Here is a 22,024-nt window from a genome sequence, read left to right as displayed (position 1 = left end):
GATAGAAATTAAATAAAAAATTCAAATTCTGCGATGATTCAAGAATTTCAAGACACTAAAACCAACAGTAACAAATCAAAAAGCAAGGAAACCCATTAAACAAAAAAGAACAAATTCAAAGTTAATCCTAGAATATGAACGATGTATTCGTAAAATACGCTAATGAAATTAAGAAAAGTGTAATTGCTGCGCAAAAACAACCGGAAAAGAAAAATAATACCTATGAAAAAGCAGAAATGACTTCCAATTACTCTTCCAAACAATTTGGCTCGTAATAGGTAGTAATAGCAACGAATGACTCGTTAATAAGGCTCGTTGTTGATTACGATTTTGCTGTTTTCCCGTAACTAAGGTAACTTGCCTTCATAGCTTGGCGCCAGAAATAAACCAATGAGAACACGTATTTGAAGATCGTGACGTCATACCGTTCCCTGCCGCTGAGGAAACTATTAACTAGCTTAACGATTGATTTTCGAGCGACCAATAGAATAATTCCGTACAGGAGCGTAAGAATTGGCGGTATTGTGAATTGTAGCAGCGATGTATCACATTTTTTTGGCAGAAAAACAGGAATCGGTTTCATAGGCTTTTAGAATGAAGAATATCCATTGAACGATATTTAAACAGAATTACGATTGAACTAAACAGTAAACAACATTAGCAGAGCGGTTTCCATCAACATCAACATCATGATTCATCATAATTCACTTCAGTGTTAGCAAAATACGCTCAATAAACATGAAGAGGGGTCCCTATAAACGGTATCTGGATCCAACAGTATCAACCTCTGTTCCAAGGACGACTCGAAAAAGGCTTGGCATCAACGATGACTTTGACCCAGATGTAATTCATGTATGGAAAAATGCTACTCAAACTGTAAGTAAACACGTTTTTTATACTTACAATATATAATTTTACATTCCTGAAAAATATCCTGATGTAATTAATAAGTAAGTTAATCGGTAAACATAAATAATTATATTGCAAATAAAATTTAAAAAGTACAAATAAACTTTATATATACAGTCACCTTTAAAAATTTACATCCCAGAAGTGTGACAAGAATAGTCTTTGTTTACGCAATTTCACTCAACTCCATAAATTCCTTAGCATGACTTATAAGTCAAGTGTTTGCACACAAGTTTCATTCTATTGCAATTACAAATACCTTCATTTCTTTATTTTATCTATTTTGTTTAAAAAAGATTTCAATCAATTGATGGATGTTATAAAATAAATCATAATTCATTTTGCAGCGCAACGACTTGGAATCTTCTGTTGAACACAACCCACATGAACCCTGTGTGTTGCCTCTGGCGAGAAGTGGCATCCCTGATAAGGAAGTGATGGCTAATAATGAAGATGACCAATCCCTGGAAGGTGCTGATTCAAACATTGACTCAAGTACAGACAGTGATATGGAGTCGAGTGCTGATGAAGATGAAATAGGCGCAGCTAGTGATTCTGGCAAAGCAAGGGATCATGTAGATTTGATAAGTTTACTTCTGCAATGGGGAAAGTTCCGCGACTTTCACGTGACAAAGAGTTTTGGAGAAATTTTAATGATGGCAATAACATTTGCAATGAAAAATAACCTTACCCTAACAGCTTTGGAAGATTTAATGGCCTTCATAAATGAGGTTCTTTCCACATCATTGTTTCCATCACAAAAATATCATCTAAAAAAGTTGCTAAATCCCTGCTCTGGTATGAAATGTCACATTGTTTGCCAGTTTTGTGGGCATTACCTTGGAATTAAAGGCGAAAAGAAAACATTTGCATGTGAAATTTGCACTAAAGAGCATAAGATGAAGGGGTATATTTATGACAATGCCTTTGTGACATTTAACGTTCGTTCTCAAATGGAGAGAATATTAAAAAATAATGCTGACAGTCTTAAGAAGGTTTACAGCCAGAATTTAGAGCAGTCTTGTGACATATCTGACGGCAGCATGTACCAGAAGGTCTTACGACGGATGAATTCAGAGTTAATAACATGTACCTTCAATTGTGACAGTTCACCTATTTCAAAAGACTCTAAAATGTGCATTGTTCCTATTTCATTGATGATAAATGAACTAAAGTTAGAGGTGCGAAGTTCTAATATAATTCTAGCTGGTCTTTGGTATGGGCGAGAGAAGGAAAGGGTAGATGTTTTTTTGAAGCCTTTTGTCGATGAGATGAATTTTCTTCTTAAATCTGGCATAAGCTTGGAAATTTCTGGAGTTATGAGGCATTTTAAAGTGGTGGCAATATGCTGCTGTGTGGACAGTATTGCCCGGGCCCCAATGCAGGGAATTACTGGTGTTGGTGGCTACTACTGTTGCTCATGGTGCTTAATTAAGGGAGTATATGTGAATGGCACCGTGAAATATCCCTGCTCAGTTTTGCCATTGCCTGCTCGGTCTACAAAACATTTCAAACAATTATACAGTAATACTAAAGAAAAGGTATTTGGTATACAAAGCTACAGTCCATTCTACACGCTAGAGAACTTTTCCATGACATGGGGCTTTGTACCTGATTATATGCATTGTGTGTTGTTGGGCATTGTGAGAAGGTTTTTGGAGAATTGGCTGGATGCGGATTTCCCTGGCTATATCGGTCTACCAAAAACTCTTTTGTGTATTGACCAGAACATAATAAGTGTAAAACCTCCAACACTTCTCAGGCGACTTCCAATCACTCTGAAAAATAGGAAGTTTATGAAGGCCAGAGAATTAGAAAATTGGCTGCTGTTCTACAGCATACCTATTCTACAAGGTATTTTGCCAGAGAGGTTCCTCAACCATTGGTCATTGTTGGTCAATGCCATTGTGACTTTACTGAAGGATAAAGTAACTGATGACGAAATTGATGGTGCTGAGGAGACTCTCAGCAAGTTTGTATTACAAGCAAATCAACTTTATGGGGAGTATGAGATGACATATAATATGCATCAGCTCCTCCATATTGCAGAGAGTGTGAGAAGATGGGGGCCTTTGTGGGCTCACACTGCCTTCCCATTTGAGTCATTTTTGGGTAAAATGAAAAGACTCCTAAAGGCATCAAAAGGAGTCCCACAGCAGATTTTTAGAAATTTGGAGTTGGGAATCTCAAAGGCCGTAATATTAGATAATGTCAGTTGTGGGGAGAATGTTAAGAATTTTTGTGAGAGAATTGGAAATGGTACTTTTCCTTCTTGCAGTGCACCTCATCACAGTGATATCACTTTATTAGGGAAATCCACTCCTTACTATGGAGCCATGATTAATGGTCTGCCAGATAATTGTACTTTAATAGAGTATGGGCAATGTATACTATATGGCATCAGAATTGAAAAAAATGTGCATGAAAATTTGAAAAAAACTAATGATTCATATGTTGAATTAGTTGATAACACATTTGGTATATGCAAGAATATCTTGGCTTGTAAAAATACGACCAATGACTGTTACATTGTTGTTCAGAGGATGATGACAGAGGATGTCCAGGGAGTGTGCCATTTGAAAAGAATTAATGGCATTCGGGAGTTAGTTGCTGTGGAGTCTTACAAAATTAAATGTTCTGCTTTAAATGTGAAGACAAGCAGTGGAGAATATATTTGCAGTATTCCAAAAAAACATTTTCAAATAAATTTTTGATGAAAAACATTTCCTGCTTCCTAGAATTATTCTTCCAAACCTATTAATGACCTTTTAAGATGCTTTAAAAATGGACAATTATGAAAATAAAAATTGGTGATAGGTGCTTAACTGCCTAGGAAACTGTAAATATAACACGCAAGAGATATTCAAACATTTTTTTGAGTAAAAGGAACAGGCATAGGATCTTAATTATTTAAAGTATCTGAGGGAGGTCCACGTTCATCACAAGGCTTAGTGTTAAGCAATTAGTACGCAGTAAAAATTAAACAATTTCATTATTATAATTGCTTCATGCCTGAACACTTTCTTTGACATGGATCCAAAAAATTTACCTCTAAACTGGTTTCTCACCTGAAAATTCAGTTAATGTTTGTGCTACCACATGAATCTTTTATCTACACCTTTTCCATGTATCAGTGCACATATCTTAACCTTAGACAGATACCCACCTGCTCTGATCTCATCCTTAATATCTTCACTTTGTGCCACATACAGATGGGTCCTTCATTCCAGCACGATCAACTCCAGTGCCTATCTCTCTGTCTGATTGTAAACCTTTATACACAATTTCACACTGCAAAATGTTGTGCCTTTTAACGTAGACTGACATGCTTTGTTTATGTCCTCCCGTAACATATTCCTGGAGAATTATATTAACGTTTTTTTTAACCAATAATTTTTTTAACCAGTTTCTGATTAATGTAAGTTTCCAGAGTGCAAAGTCATTGAAAGCTAACATTTACTGTTCTCTTTACCCTGAGTCACCCAGGCCAGTGAGTTTTTGGAAGGGAGTTTGGAAGGAACTTATTTGGAGTAGAGAACGATTAAGCTAGCCTTGACTCCCAAAACATTTTGGGATTTTTATATGGCTTGACCACCAAACTCTATGGTCATATCTCCAGTGGCGCCTACTCCATGGGGCCTGAGGGGGCCCGAGCCCCCCCAAAAATTCGTTACAGATGTGAGGAAAAAATGTGTCAGGCTAGTCAATTTTCCCCGGAGTGTTCAGATATGGAGATTCAAGTGATCAGGGTTCTGATGTTGATCATATGACTCTTCTAAAATGCTTAAAAACTTAAAATTTACTACTTATAAAATTTACCGGGGCAAGATCCTCGGTTTGGGCCCCCTCAATATTTTTTGTAAGTCGGCACCCGTGGATATCTCTGCTTAGATTGGATCACCAGATTGATGGTAGTAATTAATATTAGTTCCTTAACTGTCAAAGTTTAACATATGTGTGCATACATTGTGTCAACATACAATGATTAAGATATCGCAATGCATCCTTAAAACACTATTAACACAAACTTCTATAAATAAGCTGCATATATATACTAACGACAAGTCACAAAAGAAAGTAGAAGCCTCAGCTTCTTGGGGACCATTTATGTCAAATGCATGCTTAAAACGCCATGAACTTATCAGCAACTACTTAACAAAGAATTATACATTATTTGCAAAAAAATTCTTATAAGAATTCCTCAATGAATTATTTGTTACCAACATAAGTTATTGGTGACTTAAATGCCTGCCGCATAAAAACTCGAAATGTATGCTACCCGCACAACATTCTTATAGAATCCTATAAGAAATGCAGAGTTCTTATAAGAATTCTGTAAGGCTTATAGAATCTTATAAGAATTTCTGTAAGACTTATAGAATCCTATAAGAATTTCTGTAAGACTTATAGAATCCTATAAGAGTTCTGTAAGACTTATAGAATCCTATAAGAATTCTGTAAGACTTATAGAATTCTATAAGTCTTACAGAATTCTTATAAGAATTTCTGTAAGACTTATAAGAAATTTCCAATAGGGTATACGTTCTAAATTTGAGCATCTGACCGAGAATTTGCTCCGCCACGAACTATATACATTTAATGCATCGCGCAAATACGGCTTCATTAACCGCTTGCTAATTTGACACGATTTTTTCCGGTACGCGAGAATTCACGGCTCCAAGCAGACAAATCATCTGTCAACGACCTCTCCGACACTTAGGTACCAGCTACCCACAATATTATAGCTGATGGCGACGCAAAGTCTATTCACGGACACCTTTACCAAGGGCCGAAGAGCTTTATGGTAATTGAGTTAGTTAATATGCGACGCATACTTGACTCGAACTTCATGGGAAGTATTAAATGTAGTCGTTCAACTGACGACGGGATGACGGTTAAGGAAGTTGAGGAGCTCCCCCACTTTCCCACGCTGCGAGTGGTGGGCGTGAGAAGATGCAGAGAGAAGGGAGAATTTAATGGAACGCGACTTCCGCCCTTGACCCTTGGATTTAAACGCGATACATCTTGAATAGGCAACGTGGCAAGCGCAGATAATTTATTCATACATGAAATGATACCGAGGATGCTGCGCTCAGACGCTAAAATCGAAGCGCAAGAAATCTGAAACGCCACTCTCACTCGAACATAACTCAGACGAGATGCTTCATAAGGTATAAAATCTAGACTTCTTAAAGAACATTTCCTCTAAACTTAAGGCCTAAAAATAATTCAACGTCAGTCGTACAAAGACTATCTCCAGAGAAGTCACCTAATCTCAGCGCCGCTGAAAGTCAAATGTAATTTTATTTCCGGGGTGTAAATAAACGGACCGGAGTCCAGCATTCATACTCCAATCTCTTTCTCGAAAACAGAGCAAACGTTAAAGATGCCAATATTGGAGTTTGTGAAATAGGGGATCAATTTCAAGACTGCTTACGAACAGATCAGCATACTACATATGTATATTAACCGATTCAGATTCTACACGGTGAGTACTGCTGACAAAAGGATTTTAATTAGCCCCACATGAACTGCTAATACAAAAAACATATACATATGACATACGTCATGACACACAAGAAAAAATGCTAATAGCTCTATTTATCATTTTAAATGATATCGCTCGCAATGGCATCAAAGCAGATGACAGTAGTGAGCCCTTCAAGAGAAGTAAACAAATAAGTGCGAAAGCAAAAAAAAGCAGCTCGACCATTGATATGTCCTCAAGAGAAAAGCAGGAGCATCACTTGTAACATGAAGTAAAATTTTTACACATACCTCTAAAATATGCCCTCGATACTTTTACTATAATCCATGAACACTTCGCCAGCAAAAATATTGATGTCCGGCGGAGAGAAATTCAAGAGGCCCTAAGTTAATCGAAAAGAGTTCACTCGTTGCACTTGCCACCGCTAAAAACTAGAAATAAGAGCACGTATAACACGAGCACCACAGCATTCTTCAGCAAAGGAATTTTAATTCGATCCAGCCAAAAATCGACCACTGACAGCCAGTGATCCAAATATTCTCGGTGTTCACGGGCTTCTCGGATCTTCGGCTGTTTCAAGTTCCGTTCCCAAGTTTCCACGGTATTAATCGCAGGTAATAAAATTATTCAGTGCATCTTCACTTCGTCGAAAATACTACAAAACAGAAATCGAAGAGAGGCTGAAGAGTAACACATAAACCGCGGTACTTGTGGGCAGAAAATAGATTTATGAACAAATGTTTAGAATGAGAAACGATTGCAGCGCCACTCTGATTCTGCTCACCTCAGCTGCTTCAGCTTCGTCCAGCGCCCGTCTCCCGTACCGTGCAAATCCTGCAGCGGGAATGGAATGTGAGGAATGTGACTGGGAGGAACGTGAGGAAATCGAGGAATTCAATATGGCTGCGCCCATGAGAAAGTGTAAACAGCAAGTGAGGCTATCGCTGTGTTAGTTAAAGAAGATATAATAGGGCTTTCAGTATTTAGCTTTTTATGTGGATGCTATATTTTTGCGGAAATGAATATTAAAGATTTTGGTATTCGACTCATAAGAAGTGTCGCCCTTGGTGGAAATATGTTTCGGTACGCTCGAGCCATCAGCAAGAATAGAGGAACCCTTTTGCAACTTCGGCCGCAGAAATGTGTTGCTAAACGGAAGCCCCTTTCGTGTAGTAGCCTATTTCACACTGGTTCTCCTTACCTCGTGAAAGTTTACACCGAGACAGAGAACAGTCATGCTCACTCATACTTAAGCAATAGTGCCCCGTACTCGTCAACACTTATGAAACCGATGGCTTTTAAGACCGACGTTGTGAAGTATAGTGTGAATGATATTTTGAAACAAGATTGGTCCAGTGTGTCGGCAGAAGAAGTGTTTGCTGCCTTCAAGGGCGTTTCCATCGAAAGTAAACACCTATCATTAAATCCAAATGACCCTATGTTTGAAAACCTCTTCTCTGCTGTTGTAGGAAAATGTGAGGAATATGAGGACATGCAGCTTTTTACGTTGTTACATTGTCTTTCATTGTGGCCCCCATCCAAAAGCATCAAGTCAAGTCAGTATTATTCGTTATGGAGTGCACTAGATCAAGTATGCCTTAGCCGAGTGAAAAAATGGGACATTAATACTAACCTAATCGTAATTGATCTCTGGGCTCACTTAAATCTTGTTCGTTCAACAAAGTTCGTTCATTCCAGTTTGAAGAAAATTTGTCGAAAAATGGAGAGGTAACATATTGTTTATTATTAAGCTCTTGTGATGGCTCTCCGTCTAGTTCTGAGGTCTTATTATTTTTTAAGTTTAGGCTGTCACCACAGCAGTTCGTTCAGCTAATGTTCTACGTCAACCTCCTCCGGAAATTACCCGCATCTGCTTCTAAGTTTGAATTTGAGTACTCTTTCGAAGCCCTCGTAAATAACCTTACATTGGAGGAATTGGCCATTGCGTCGATGGGTTTTTTTAAGGTGATTTTCAAATACTCTTGTCTCTTATTTTCCTTGTCATTGCACTGTTTGTTCCATGAGCCCTGGGGAAAATTTCTGTGTATGCACTGTGTGCTGTAAAAAACCGTGTGCCAAGGAGGTGAAAACTGTGTACCTACTAATGTGGTACAGTACACCGTTTGTACATACATAGTTTGCTCACAGAAACTTTTGCCTGGGGCATTGCTTGCCTATTCATCCTTCATCACCTCCTTACCAAATTTTATTGCTACCTAACTTGATACTTATGTGCCCCGTGTTGTTCTTATAGTACCCACTCAGTTACTTCATTAAACTATATCTGTATACTTTAAAACCCTTTACCTCGGAACTGGTGGGCTATCGTGGAGCCATCGATGACTGGGTGAAATACATTCAAATTGTATTTTGGATACCAAGAACAAATGCCATTTCACTTCGCTCTAAAAACGAAAGATGGTGGAACTCTGTTACCATTGAAAATTGCATAACAGTATGTTTCCTTAATTATGAGCTATGAGGTGGATAAGAAAGCCACCTTCTTAATATATTGTATTTTCAGGCTTAATCTCACGGAATTCTAACATATTAATGAATTGAAAGTTTCCAGAAGTAGTCAGATATCATGACAGGTTTCAATACATGTTATATTATCTTCAGGTGTCTTCATCTCAAAAAATTTCGTTTAAACATAGAAATAGAGTTGTCTGAAAGCTTCCCACTTTCCTCTTTTCCCTCAGCATTTCTTACTCGCTTCCCCTCTAGGATATTTTAAGGAAATTCTTTGAGATGAAGTCACCTGAAGATAATTAAAAATGTGTGGAAACCAGTCATAATAAGTAAAAGTATTTGTGGAAAATCGGTCGTAAGTTTTAACTTAACTCTAAATTTACATTGGGCTACCATCCTGCCACCTTTCTACAGGTTAAAAGTCTGCTGAAGTGAAAGTTAATTAATTAAATGGATGATATTCACTAATTAAATAATTTGTTTGGACTGGGATACTATCAATTTAAAATATAGCTTCATGAGTTTGGGAATTTAAGCTAATGGACTGGATTACAAAGGTGTAGCATGAAGAATTTATTCTTCTGGATAATTATTGTAACCTTGACAGTCATCACATACTGACAAAAATCAAGTGGTTTAAATTTATTACACTATAAAATACTTTATTCCCTTACCACGAACCTCACATTATGCTCTGAATAAGAAAATTCATTTGTTGGCAGTAATACATATGTGGTGAAAACGTTTAATGTTTAAAATGATGCAAGACAATGTAAAATTCAGGAGATTAAAAAAATCATTGGATTTATTTTTTTAAGATTCCAATGTTACATCAGATCACCAAAAGTGCTCATAAACCAAGCAATTTCTGAGCTTCCATGGAACTAATGGAGACCCAAAAGAAACAGCAGATATGAGGATGAATTTATGTATATATATTTCAAAATAATTGACTCTACCAAAAAAATTCCTGATACAATTCTTCCTGAGAGGCATGCATGGTGTACTGAATTGCTTCTAATTTTGGCTGGGCTAAATATACAAGCAATCATGCAAACTTTTTCGTTGCAAAGAAACTTCGATATTTCTGTATGGCATTGAAAATTACTTCGATAGATGAGTCAAGACTGGAGGTATTTTAAATGTGGTATTACAGATGTATGATGAAGATAAATGGTTTGTCCAAATGATTAATGAGTAAGTTCTAAGAAGAGTAGGAGAATTATTATGAAAATCCTAGGAGGAAAACAACTACCTGATTGGTCACTTCATAATAGAGAATGGTCTAATGTAAACATTCATTAAAGGACAAGGAAAGAACTGCTAAGAAAGTCCTTGTGCTAGATATGTCGGAAAATTTATTGTTACGTAAATTATGAGACTTGAATACATATTAAAAGATCAGATTATAGAGAGCTGCATCAAATCAATACATATGTGGTTTGCTGACCTAGGAGGATGACAAGTATTGCCAATTTTTCCAGGTGCAACATTAAATTATTAAATAGGACACGTGCATTGTTTCAGCTCACACTTTGAAAACCAATCATAAAGAAGTAACAAAAAAATCCATATTCCCTTGCTAAGTTGATTTTGCAATCGGAACACTGGATGTAAGGCATGATATTAACACAATGTTATACTGTGCAAGCACATTTTTAATTGTTTGATGTTCATTAATGATTTGTCACCAAAAAATTGCAGTTTTTAAGAACAATCTTTTTCTTGCGTTTAAATTGGCAAATTTGCTCCTTGGATCACAAGCATGTTACGGCTCAGCATATCCCAAAACATACATTTCCACCTCTGTCCTACTATTGTGTGTGTATCTTTGCTTTCTTTCTTGTATGTACATTTTATTCTTCAGCTGGTTAGTTGCAAGTTTAAGAGGTAATCTGTTACATAAAACCCACCCAAAATCATGGTGAAAGTGCATTCTGGTTGCTCATTTGGTTGAAGCAACCTACACATCATCTGGAGGATCTGAGTTTTGAGACTTAGTCTGGCCAAATTTTTCCCTCTGATTAAGTATGTGTTGAAATCACAAAATATCTCTAAATATACTTTAGTGGCAAAATATATAATCTAACAGTAATGAAAGTACATATTTCTAATGCATGTACTTGGGCCAGGCCTCACCAGTGTGTATATTTCACACGTTTAGAGTATGCAGGTTAGGTCTTTTTCCTTGCTTCCTTTTTTGTTGGAAGTTTGCAAAAACCTCCGGGAATTTGACCTGGGGACTGTTCAGTCAGTAGCCAAATGTTTTATGCTATAGATGCACCAAACTTTTATTGATTATGGTGTAGGGAATAGTAAATAACGTCATATCTTATTATTTTTTGGTGCTGAGTCTACCCATCCATGCTAGTGAAAAAAGACACCCCAGAGTCCAGTATGTTTGCGGAAGATAAAGACAGAATCATTGCCTTACATGAAGGATTAATTTACTATGCATTTTATGTATGTGCTGTAAACCTTTAAAATTTTGAAGAGAGAATAGATCCAGATATGAAGCTCATGTGATGTTGACTAGCAGTAAGATGAAAGGAATTGCATTCTCCCTGAAGAGTAAGAGTTATCATGGATTCAGTGAAATATTGGACATTTCTGAAGTAAATTAGCAGTACCTGAGTAGTTAAACCTCATCTTTTGGGTTGCTTACAAAAGCTATCAGATGAGTTAGGCAGATTAATCTATTTGCTACAAATGGCTCTATCTGTGCTTAGATTATTTCTGTTTAGGAAAGAAATTGCTGCTGCTAAAACAAGAATTTTTATAGTTTCATGTCTTAAAAAATACTAGTTAATCTAAATACAGTATTCTGAGATTACTTAAGACCTTTCACTTTCCATTATTTTGACGGAGTTTGAATGAACATTAAATAGTGTAAATTAAACGGCATATGAAGAGCTGATTTTGCAAATATTCATGACTGCCAATTCCATGTCAATGCTATAAATAGAGCATTCCCACTATATGTTACAAGAAAATTAGGGACTTAAAAATTCTGAGTCATGCCACAATTTCCCTTGCCTATACTAGCAGATAGCTGAAACTTAATGAGGAAAAAGGAGAACCTGTTTTGGTGAAACTAACCTTTGTCTGTTGATGCATTTCATTTGCACTTCACATTGGAAATCAGATTTTTCAGATCAATGATATTTGGTTGAGTTTTATTTTATTTACTTATTTGAGAATAGGAGGGATGAAGTAAAATTAAACTGTCTTGTGTTACTTGGGCAGGAAAAAATTAAATTTTAAATTAAAAATTAATTAAACAGTGACAGAGTGAGAATTGTATGTAAAGTGTGTATTGATGAAATAATATGTCTTTAATCCTCAGTGTGTTAATCTTATTGTTAACACACTAGTAAGTTTGTTCAGAAGTGAGAAATAGAAATAAATTGCCCATTTAATTGCAGCTTTAAATTATTTTATATGAGGTAGTTAGCCAATCAATTATTTTATTACTATTAGGGACCAATGAAAGAATTTGCAATGAGAAGTCCAGTGAGCGATGTATCTACTCTCACCTGCCATCTCTAGCTTTCCTCGTTTATCTTCCTTCCTACTCATCACACCACTTACATTCTTGTGAATTTTAACCTTTAGCTGCTAGATTTAAATGCCCAATGGTTGCCCTTTGCTGCCTGATTCAATTTGAGCACCTTTAAATCATCGTAGCCATTATTAGCTTGCCAGGCAGTGAGTGGAGCTATTTTCCTAAGCCCATACGGACACACTAAGCATTTAAATATTAAATAGCTCTTCTTTTTTTCTAGACTGAAACTCATTTGAAGAACCCACAAATAAGTGATGGGATTATTTCTCGACTTGAGTCAAGTTTTAAAACTGGAGACCCACCACCACCTGACAGCATCATGCTTGCCTCCTTGTTGAAACTGCTTAGAAATGGAGTTCCACCCACTCAGGCAGGGAAACTTCACAGCTTGTTGGATGCTTTGCAGCCTCACTTGAAGAATTATTCACTTCTTTGCTGCCTTCATGTGGCACTTATTGGCAGTAATATCCAGGTTAGTTTTAGACTTGTCTCACTTTTTAGTTTTTATGCTCATTACAAATGGTGTGTCCAGGATCAAAACTAGAGGGGGCAAGCCTTGGTGGTTCAAGTCGTAATACAGGAAAGGTTATGAAAGTTATCAATATTTCAATAAAATTATAACAGCACTTTATTAGCTATTAAAATTATTTGCTCTGAAAAATTCTTTTAATTACATGTTTTACACTAATATCACTTTTCTTGGATCTAAGAATTTTTTTCAAAAATTTCGTTTTGAACTAAATTTACTTTTGCGAATATGGCCCACGTATGGGCATATCAAAAATAAGGACAGTTTTTGATTCCATGCTGAAAGATATTATTTCGTACAATGATCAAAACTAATTTCTTTGTGTACACATGGCATGATGCCACAGTTTTATGTTTAAAAAATGACAGGATTAGCCTATATTCATTATTGGTGAAAATGCCGACAATGTCATTTGCCGGCCTCGGTGGCAGCAGGGTAACGTTCTCGCCTGCCAAGCAAGAGGTCGCGGGTTCGAGTCCCGCCTGGGTAGGTTTCCCCGGTCCAGGGCATGGTTGTTTGTGTACGTTTACTTGTTACATTTGTTGAATACTCCGGTGTAAAATGGCCAACAAAAGCTGTATCCGGAGGTTTCAGAATAAAATAAAATAAAAATAAATAACTGCTGTGTATATTTCTGATGTCATTGATTTACCAATAGTTGCCCTGTAGAATCAAGTGAATGTATTAATTTTCTTTCAGTTTTAGGGTTTCTTTCGGTCTTTTAGACCTATACATACATATTTGTTAATTCACTCTCACTACAAGTTTTCATCTGCCGTTCGAAGGACTCTTTTTGCATGCTGAAATGACAATTACTCAGTGACTGTGAGCACTGCCGGCAATTTGTCCTCTTATTTCAATACAGACGATACATGTCCGTACCAAGTCTGGAGTCTATGATGTATTAACATTGTCCAGTCTTTATTTCATTTTCAGTAATTCTTTATTTTAATTGCTGTTATTGGACATTGTGACTTTCATTCTAACCCCACACTGTTTTTTCTGTAGCTCATGCATGAAGGAGTGATGGATGTGATTGCTGAGAAATTTTTAGCTGAAATGAAGGATTGCAGGATCAAAGACATAGAGAGATTGGCCTTTATTATGACACTGTTCAATTACAATCCAAAAACCAACCCAAGTATATATGAGGCCATGGTGACTGAAATCCGTGAAAGAGTGGCTGAGAGAGAAATAGATAGTACAAAGTGGCAGGAGATTGATGACTACGGTGAATGTTTCCTGAGATTCCTGAGTTACCTCATATTTCAGCACATATTTCCTCTTGATCTCATTGAAAAGGCAATGAATTCAGATTTCATTAAGAAGTCGTACGGTAAGTAAAATTTTCAAAATCTGATATTTTTTCAAATTTCTAAACATTTCTGCTAAATAGATTTACTTTTAGGAAACCATGTACATTTCCTGGTAGTTTATCTACTCCCATGGTAATTATAGAAACTTCCTTCCTTGCAGGAAAAAATGTGAATGACATTGGAAGAGAGGTTTTTATGCTGGATATCAGCTTGGAAATTTTATTTCCTGAACAAATGAAATACAGATTGAACCCGGAATTGCGAGGGAAGCTGAGCAGAGTAAGTAAAGATAATCCTCTGCTTGCGGACATCCCTCTCTGAACTAGTGACAGGTTTCGATTCCCCAGGAGAAAGATATTCTTTTGTTCAATAATCACTTCTTTTATCAACTCCATTTAATGGATATGGACAACTCTTTGGGAATCTTTTTCTCTTATCCAGACATTGGCATAGGTATTCTGACACACATCTCAGCATTGGAGTGTTTTCTTCTGTGAAAGAAGACTTCATGGTTAGCTCGGGGAAACATGACAGCAAAAATGGGCAAACGAGAAGATAGTCAGCACATAGAGGGAAAATTAATGAAGGGCATCTTCTGTAGCATTCTTGTAAACGTAAACCCTCAGAATTCATTACAAAGAGAAGTAATTTAACTAAGATCCATAAAAAGTTATCCACTTGACTGAGATATTCTTATAGTTATTGAGGGAAAAATGGAACATGTTTGGGGATAGGTTTGGTGTGGTGGCTTCCCATCCTGTGGGCTTGGGTTCAAATCCCAGTAGGCAGTAGGCAGAGAATTTTCAGATTCCTGATCGAGTGCTTTGTAGAGGGTACTTCATGCACAGCACTCTGTCCATCGGATGGGACGTTAAGCCATGGTCCCTTTGGCATCTTTCGTTAAGGGCAGGCTAATGCTGACACCGGTTTTCTCTCCATCCTTCCTTTTCTACCCTCCCCTTCAGTGCAAATGACCTTAGGTGTCAGTCACCTCCAAATAATATACTGGGAACATGTTTAGGGAAAAAAACCTGTCTCTTGATACATTTTATTTTCATTTTATATCCAAATATATATACTTTTTAGATTTCATATTTGGCAAAAATGCATTTCTTTATTTTATTTAAATACGTAGTAGTGTAATCTAGTATAGAAGAAATGCTACATAATTATTTTTACGAATTATACTGAAGTGGTGGGCTCGTGTGTTTTTTTCACTCTTTATTTTGGAAGTTTAGTTATTCATTACATATTTCATTACAGAAGTTCCTAGCCCATTCCTCAAGATTTTCCAAAGGTAAAAGGCTTAGTGCAGGTGATCGCCTCCTTATTGATGTCTTCGATAATGTAAAATTATTATCTGGTAGTGCAGATGGAGTGTTTTTGGATCATATATTACCACAGTTTGAACGGCCAGGTAAATAATGCTATCTCATATTTTGAGTTTGTTAGTAGTCACATTGTTTACTTCCATTATTTGATAAAATCAACTTTTATTAAAAGCTTTTGCACTACCCTTTCATTGGGTTGGATAATGGGTTGATAAAATTGCAGGTATTGTGGATAATTAGTAAGATTCAAATTTTAAAGTTGAATACATTTTTTCAATAATAATTATTCTAGTGAGGAATTATACTTTTCAAATTTATGAATGAATTGTTGTAATTTATTCAAAATGTGTAAAATATCATTAAATAGTCGCTTTTATTTCTATTTCTGTGGAAGGTGAGAGGGCCACTGAATATTTAAGTTGCGTTATTTTGATTTTTTTATATGATGGATCTTTGATGCAGTATGGGTGCTATAGTTTTCTTACGTGTGTATAAATATAAAATGGATGATATTTGTTGTGTTATCATTGACATCAAAGATCAGTTATTATAATAAAAATAAGCAACTCTCTTTATCCTTGGATAAAGCAATGTGAAAATCTTCTTTGATGCAATTTAAGATGCTCAATGAAGGTGTATTATTTTTCATTTTAATACCTTGTAGAGCAGTTCCGTAATTGAGCACAATCTCTTTATTACAGATGTTATATTTTGCACAGCTAAAAATGAAGTATTCCACAATGTGTCTCCGCCTAAATATAATCATACCACCATACCACATTGCCCGGTAGAACCTGGAACTTGGTGTGTTCTAGTAACTGGGAGCCGTAACAACTTTGTCAAACTTGACAACCGACCAACTGGACCACTGTTGCATAAAATGCTTCTACTTGAGAAACTTGGCTTCAGGCCCATTTTGGTGAGTAGCAGCATGTGACGTGTACACATTCTAATCTATATTTATTTGTATTGGTGACCTTAGATTAGATTCTATCTATTCAAGAAAAGTAGGAATTCTCTTAATCTAATGAATATGAGAGAGGTGCATCACCCCCAAGACAGTAAATAAGTTGTTAGAGGGTGCATAAACTAAGCGATTACTCATGCTTTCGTTATCAAATTTCTTCTCCTGGGAAAAATATTATGAATGTATTCTTAAAGCATACTCTTTGGAATTGTGGTGATGATGAGGTTGAAATCGCGGCAAATAATAGAGTTAATATGCAAACTTTGTCTACTTTTTTTTTACCATTTATCAGTAGGGTCTTAAGCCCGGACTTGAATGCTAGAAACCAACCATAATATTTCAGTATGTCTCGAAATTCTGTAGGTGGTATTAAGTTCAAATCAATCACCAACAAAGCATAGATAAATAGTACTTATTTTTTATATCAGAAAAGAAGTAAACTGAATATTCTAAACCTGAACTGGAAAATTTAATACGCAATTATATCCACTCGTCATGAATTACCAAAGACAAAACATGTAGGAGGATATGAGGAAAAGGAAAGATATATCACTTTGACTTTTTTCTACGATTACGCTAAATTAATCTTGAAATAACCAAGAAAAACTGCTAAGTGATCACGAAAGTCCTCACCCTTGTTGCTCACTCAGCCCTTTTTCTAACATTAGATATGTTTTTCTTGTGTGAAGCCAAATAATAGTGGATTACATACCGTATATGTCTGAATATAGTCCCCCCTTTTTTTTCCAAAAATGCCCAAGGTAAAAGTAAAGGGGGGGACAATATTCAAACACATTTTTTTAACTTTTCCCATAACTGAAGCCTCAAAATTAGGAGAAATACGGTTCTTGTAAATACTATAAAATGAATGTTTTTTTTTTTTTTTTTTTTGGAAAAAGGACCTTTATTTCTATACCGAGTGGGAATACTCGAAAAACTGGTACATGAACAATGAAATCCTCTTTCAAACTGTGCATCTGTACATATCACTCAAATGTGGCCAATGACTTCAGCAAATTTGACACAGAAGCTTGTCTAGTCTGAAATTTGGGTGTATGTATTCTCAGGGAGGTGGCTATTGAGGTTTTTTTTTTGAGATTTACCAGCTATTGTTTTCTCTACTTGTGGAGATGAATGAAGGTAAATTTAGTGTTTTCACAAACTAAATTTTTTACTCGTTAAATGGTGAGAATATGTATCCTTGAAATAGTTTGTGAAGGCTACAGTCACTAGGGCTACAGTCACAGTGTAGAGGTAACTTTTGGATATGTTTCCAACGTCGCGCAGTGGTTTTGAAGCATTCATGGAAACCACTCTCTGAATCTGCGATCTTCAAGCCATGGATGCATGGTTTGCGAAACCAGGTATGACACGGAGCAGTAGGAATGCGAGTACAATCACGTTTTCACTGCTAAAAAGATTGCGGTCAGAAAAAGAAAGCTCTTCATGATTCCGTAAAGCTATCTAAAATAACAGACGATGTCCATAAATAATATTTAATTGTTTGATTTATATGAATCTTAAGAAAATTAAATGATTGCCGGCCTCGGTGGCGGTGGGGTAACGTTCTCGCCTGCCAAACAAGAGGTCGTGGGTTCGAGTCCCGACTGGGTAGGTTTCCCCGGTCCAGGGCATGGTCGTTTGTGTACGTTTACTTGTTACATTTGTTGAACACCCCGGTGTAAAATGGCCAGTAAGAGCTGTATCCGGTGGTTTGAGAATAAAATTAAAAAAAAATGATATTCCAGTGAAAGTTTGGATTATTTGTGCTGCCTCTCCCCATCATTAGCCCAGATATTACGGATAATCGAGTATGCTTTAGCTACCTAATTGTTTTGTTGAATGAAGAATTAATTTTCCATCAAGTACACATATTTTTTTTTTACTTTGCTACAGGTTCCATTCTTTGAGTGGGAAACATTAAGAAATAACGAAAAACGAAGATATTTGAGAGAAAAAATATTTAACTCATAAACTTGGCCAAGAATTTACTGTAAATAAAATTTTTAATTTTTTTATTAATATGAAATTTTCAATTCTTATCCTTTCCTTCCCTCTGAGCTTCTGTTTGGAGTATCCTTATCAATGTGGGTGATTTAACTGTTGCCACTTGAAAAAATTGGTAGAAGGCAAAATGCTTTGATGGATTATATTTTTATCCATACATTTGTTTAAGATGATTTTCCTGTGACTGTGTAATTCCAGTCACTTGAAATATTGCATCATTGTCATGAATAGCAATATCATATATCTGTTTTGTTGGCATTTACTCATGAAAGGATGTCTCTTAATAAAAGACCCAGGAGCCAACAGCGTATTTGTTGGGTAACATTATTTGTGCAGTACATTAGAGGGAATTTGATACAGCAGTAATTAGGAGCTTATGAGAGGATTGTTATGTAAGTAGTTTAAAGAAAAGATTAGAGGACAGTCTGATCTGAAGTGTAGCACTTTACAGTGCAGAAACATGGACACTTAGTAAGGAGGACAAGAGAAGACTGGGAGCACTTGAGATGTGAGTGTGGAGAAGAATGGAGAAAATAAAGTGGATGGTAAGGAGGAGCATCTGGTCATCTCAGAGTTTGCCAATGACTGAACCGAAATGGAAAATATTAAGGAGACTTATGAAAAGGTCAGAAAACAATTTAAAGTAAGGGTATGATGGCAGTTGTTCTGCTTGTTGCCAATGAAATGACATAAAGATTGAAAACAAGCTTATGGGTACGCTCATTTTGCAGAATTTCTGTTGATAGAAATTCCACTCCCGGCACCTATCCTTCACAGTCCCCTCCACCAAAGACCACTATGCTATATATAGTCTAGTCATCACTGAGGCCAGCAAGGCTATGCTCGTTATGCTTCTGATGATCACATTCAGCAGCTCTCATTATGATAGGGTATCAATAAATACCCGGGGCCACATAGACAGTTCAAGACTAACACTCACCCAATAACAAGGTGACACCTGATGGCAAGCCAGAGAACATTCAGCTCTGCCTAACACAGAGGGATGGACAGGTGTGATGGCACAAGCACAACTCCGACCTGTAAAGCACTGCACCACAACTCATCAGTGCATAGTGCAGGAGAGAAGAGGTAGTCTCCACATCCATTCCTCTATGGTAGACTAAATTGCATGGTAATGAGTTAAAGTTACCTATTGTGATGCCCATTTTCAACTTTTCTTTGGAAAGATATTAGCTAAGCAGTAAAAATTCTAAAACTTGGCATAAGACAGCCATAACTACCTTTGTGCATAAGTATACCTTGCTCTATTTAACTTGCCTTGATTTGACCATTGATTTCAATGTCAGCTGGTATAGCTAGCACTTGTTCCTGTACCAAGGATGTCATTTCTGCTGTATTTCTGCCTCAAATATTTTTTCTTAACCCTTTCCTGCTGGTGGCTAAAATAGGAAAACGTTTTCGTGCTATGAGTAGCAAGGGAAAATTTTAAACCGCACTGTATGGAGCTCTTTTTTAGGGGTGAATTGCCTGGGTATTTTCGTCCCTCAGATTTGGGACCCCGCTCAACCGTCCCTTACCCTGGCCACTGGACTACATACACCCTGTAACCCTATCATAGCACGAATCCACGGTTAACTTATTGCATTTCCAGTGTTTTTTCAACCAAACATTGAAATTTATTTTCAATAATTTACTCTTCCATAAAAATAACTAACATTTTTTTTAAGCATAGCGGAATTTTTAATGGGAGTTTAGCATTCATAACAACAAAGTTAGTAAATACAAGGTAATAAGTCTGTAAGTCCATTATTTTTAATGCTAAAATTTCATTTAAGAATTGCTTATGCGCAGAAAAAAATGAATTAATTTCAAAGTATAAAAAAATTGTAGTATGCACAAACTATATATAATTGAAAAAACTATTGACAATATCTATAACCACCTGGCAACGGATTCCTGCGGTGAGGATGACCATAAATGAGTGGGATGGTCAGGCTTAATTGCAGAGGAGTGGCCCTTAGGACTCGCTAAGCTGGGTCTCAGGCCGAACCTGAATGCATCCGACAATTGCTACCTCAGCAGTCACTTGCGTCGGCTAGAGCCAACGTCCAGTCGTTTGCGCTGAAAATTTTGCGACAGCAATACCCGACGTCAGGTCTTCTACATATGAAAATGCCCGTTGGCTCCACCTGACTTCCCACACGAAAGGGTTAAGCACCTCTTGTTTTATCCTGCTATTATGTTCATTAGTTATTAGTTTGCTCCTGCAAATACAAAATTCATGCTCTCACATGACATATAATGATCGAAATTGACTACATATATCATATTTCTATCGAAAAAATCCATTAATTTGCCTTTCTTAAATAGTACTCAAAATGCCACTATAGTTACTGGGCACAAATCCTTCATGATAGCATTAATTTTAAAATCGTGAAAGGCGAAATTTGGAATACCCCTTTATTCTTGCAAAATGTAATCTAACATGTCAGTTTCCTGGTGTCTGAAAGGATATTAGTGCACCTCGAGTGTGAGTCTTCGACAAATCAAGTTTTACATTTAAATTATCCAAAGTGTAGAGGCAGACTGATTACCCAGTGACCTCTGTGGGAAATATAGGCAAAGGGTCCCAAGGGGCAAAAAGAGAGTGTAAAGTGGCACCACAAACAGCACATTAATTTTCTGGAGCTGTTAATGATTATTGATAAGATTTTATAAAAACTACCTGAAATATTGTATCAAGTTAACTCACAGTTGGATTCATAGCATCATTTGCTAATTGTATGTAACATAAATCCCTCTAGAATAGGTCTCAAATTGGTCTTTGTGCAAATTCTTTTGGAAACAATTCTAGTTCAGAGCTCAGGAGCCAGTGGCACCTAGGATCGACCCATTCCTAATCCTGTACAAAACCAACTCTGTTTTCTTCCTTCACATTTTCCCACAGTCGACAAATGCCAAAGACTTCAGCATGCTAGCTCCTCCTAAGTTCTTCATTCCATCCCTCTTGTCTATATTTTCTCATTAGTCTTCTTTTCAGGGATGCCGACTTACAAAAAATATTGGGGGGGCCCAAACCGGGGATCTTGCCCTGGGAAATTTTATAAGTAGTGAGTTTTAAGTTTTTTAAGAATTTTAGATGAGTCATATGATCAACATTAGAAACCTGATACCTTGAATCTCGACACTCCGGGGAAAATGGACAAGCCTGACACATTTTTCCCTCACACCCATGATGAATTTTTGAGGGGGCTCGGGCCCCCTAAGCCCCATGGAGTCGGCGCCAATGCTTCTTTTCTAGAAAAGTTCTTCCACACCCAAATCTCAAATGTATGCTATCCACTGTCATCTTCTAACATCATTATGTACATCACATTTCTACATACTGTACATCACACTAACACCATGATGGACCTTTAGTATATTGAATATTGCCCTCAATTGTGATGGCATAATGATGAAGGGTATCAAATATGCGC

General features: G+C 36.6%; 3 protein-coding genes across 3 annotated transcripts in view; 2 read left to right on the top strand and 1 right to left on the bottom strand.

Moving 5' to 3' along the window:
- The window catches only part of LOC124162851 (guanine nucleotide exchange factor for Rab-3A-like), a 60,997-nt gene extending 53,825 nt beyond the window's left edge, over nt 1-7,172 (bottom strand). Inside the window, exon 1 of the mRNA XM_046539525.1 lies at nt 6,688-7,172. The gene's annotated coding sequence lies outside the window, so the exon portion shown is untranslated. The remainder of the gene's footprint in view (nt 1-6,687) is intronic.
- Nucleotides 122-3,632, top strand: LOC124162848. The gene is made up of 2 exons (XM_046539520.1): nt 122-876; nt 1,257-3,632. Exons 1-2 carry the CDS (start codon nt 739-741, stop codon nt 3,621-3,623), a joined length of 2,505 nt encoding a protein of 834 aa, XP_046395476.1. The 5' UTR covers nt 122-738; the 3' UTR covers nt 3,624-3,632.
- A 43-nt stretch (nt 7,173-7,215) lies between the features above and the next one.
- LOC124162849 lies at nt 7,216-18,612 on the top strand. The gene is made up of 8 exons (XM_046539522.1): nt 7,216-8,125; nt 8,203-8,362; nt 12,655-12,906; nt 13,972-14,299; nt 14,440-14,558; nt 15,543-15,696; nt 16,312-16,529; nt 18,474-18,612. The coding sequence occupies exons 1-8, from the start codon at nt 7,416-7,418 to the stop codon at nt 18,549-18,551; spliced, it is 2,019 nt and encodes a 672-aa protein (XP_046395478.1). The 5' UTR covers nt 7,216-7,415; the 3' UTR covers nt 18,552-18,612.
- Nucleotides 18,613-22,024: the final 3,412 nt, after the last annotated feature.

Source organism: Ischnura elegans, chromosome 7, assembly GCF_921293095.1.
Source record: "Ischnura elegans chromosome 7, ioIscEleg1.1, whole genome shotgun sequence".
NCBI lineage: Eukaryota > Metazoa > Arthropoda > Insecta > Odonata > Coenagrionidae > Ischnura > Ischnura elegans.
Note: the sequence above shows the minus strand (reverse complement) of the source record. Positions and strands in the feature narration are given on the sequence as shown.

What these genes read in the sequence shown, in the direction of transcription:
- LOC124162848 (XM_046539520.1), top strand. Translation starts at nt 739, where the DNA reads ATGAAGAGGGGTCCCTATAAACGGTATCTGGATCCAACAGTATCAACC. An exon ending in GGAAAAATGCTACTCAAACT is followed by an intron (nt 877 to 1,256) that starts GTAAGTAAACAC and finishes TTCATTTTGCAG; the next exon opens with CGCAACGACTTGGAATCTTC.
- LOC124162849 (XM_046539522.1), top strand. Translation starts at nt 7,416, where the DNA reads ATGAATATTAAAGATTTTGGTATTCGACTCATAAGAAGTGTCGCCCTT. An exon ending in ATTTGTCGAAAAATGGAGAG is followed by an intron (nt 8,126 to 8,202) that starts GTAACATATTGT and finishes TTTTAAGTTTAG; the next exon opens with GCTGTCACCACAGCAGTTCG. An exon ending in TTGGCTTCAGGCCCATTTTG is followed by an intron (nt 16,530 to 18,473) that starts GTGAGTAGCAGC and finishes ACTTTGCTACAG; the next exon opens with GTTCCATTCTTTGAGTGGGA.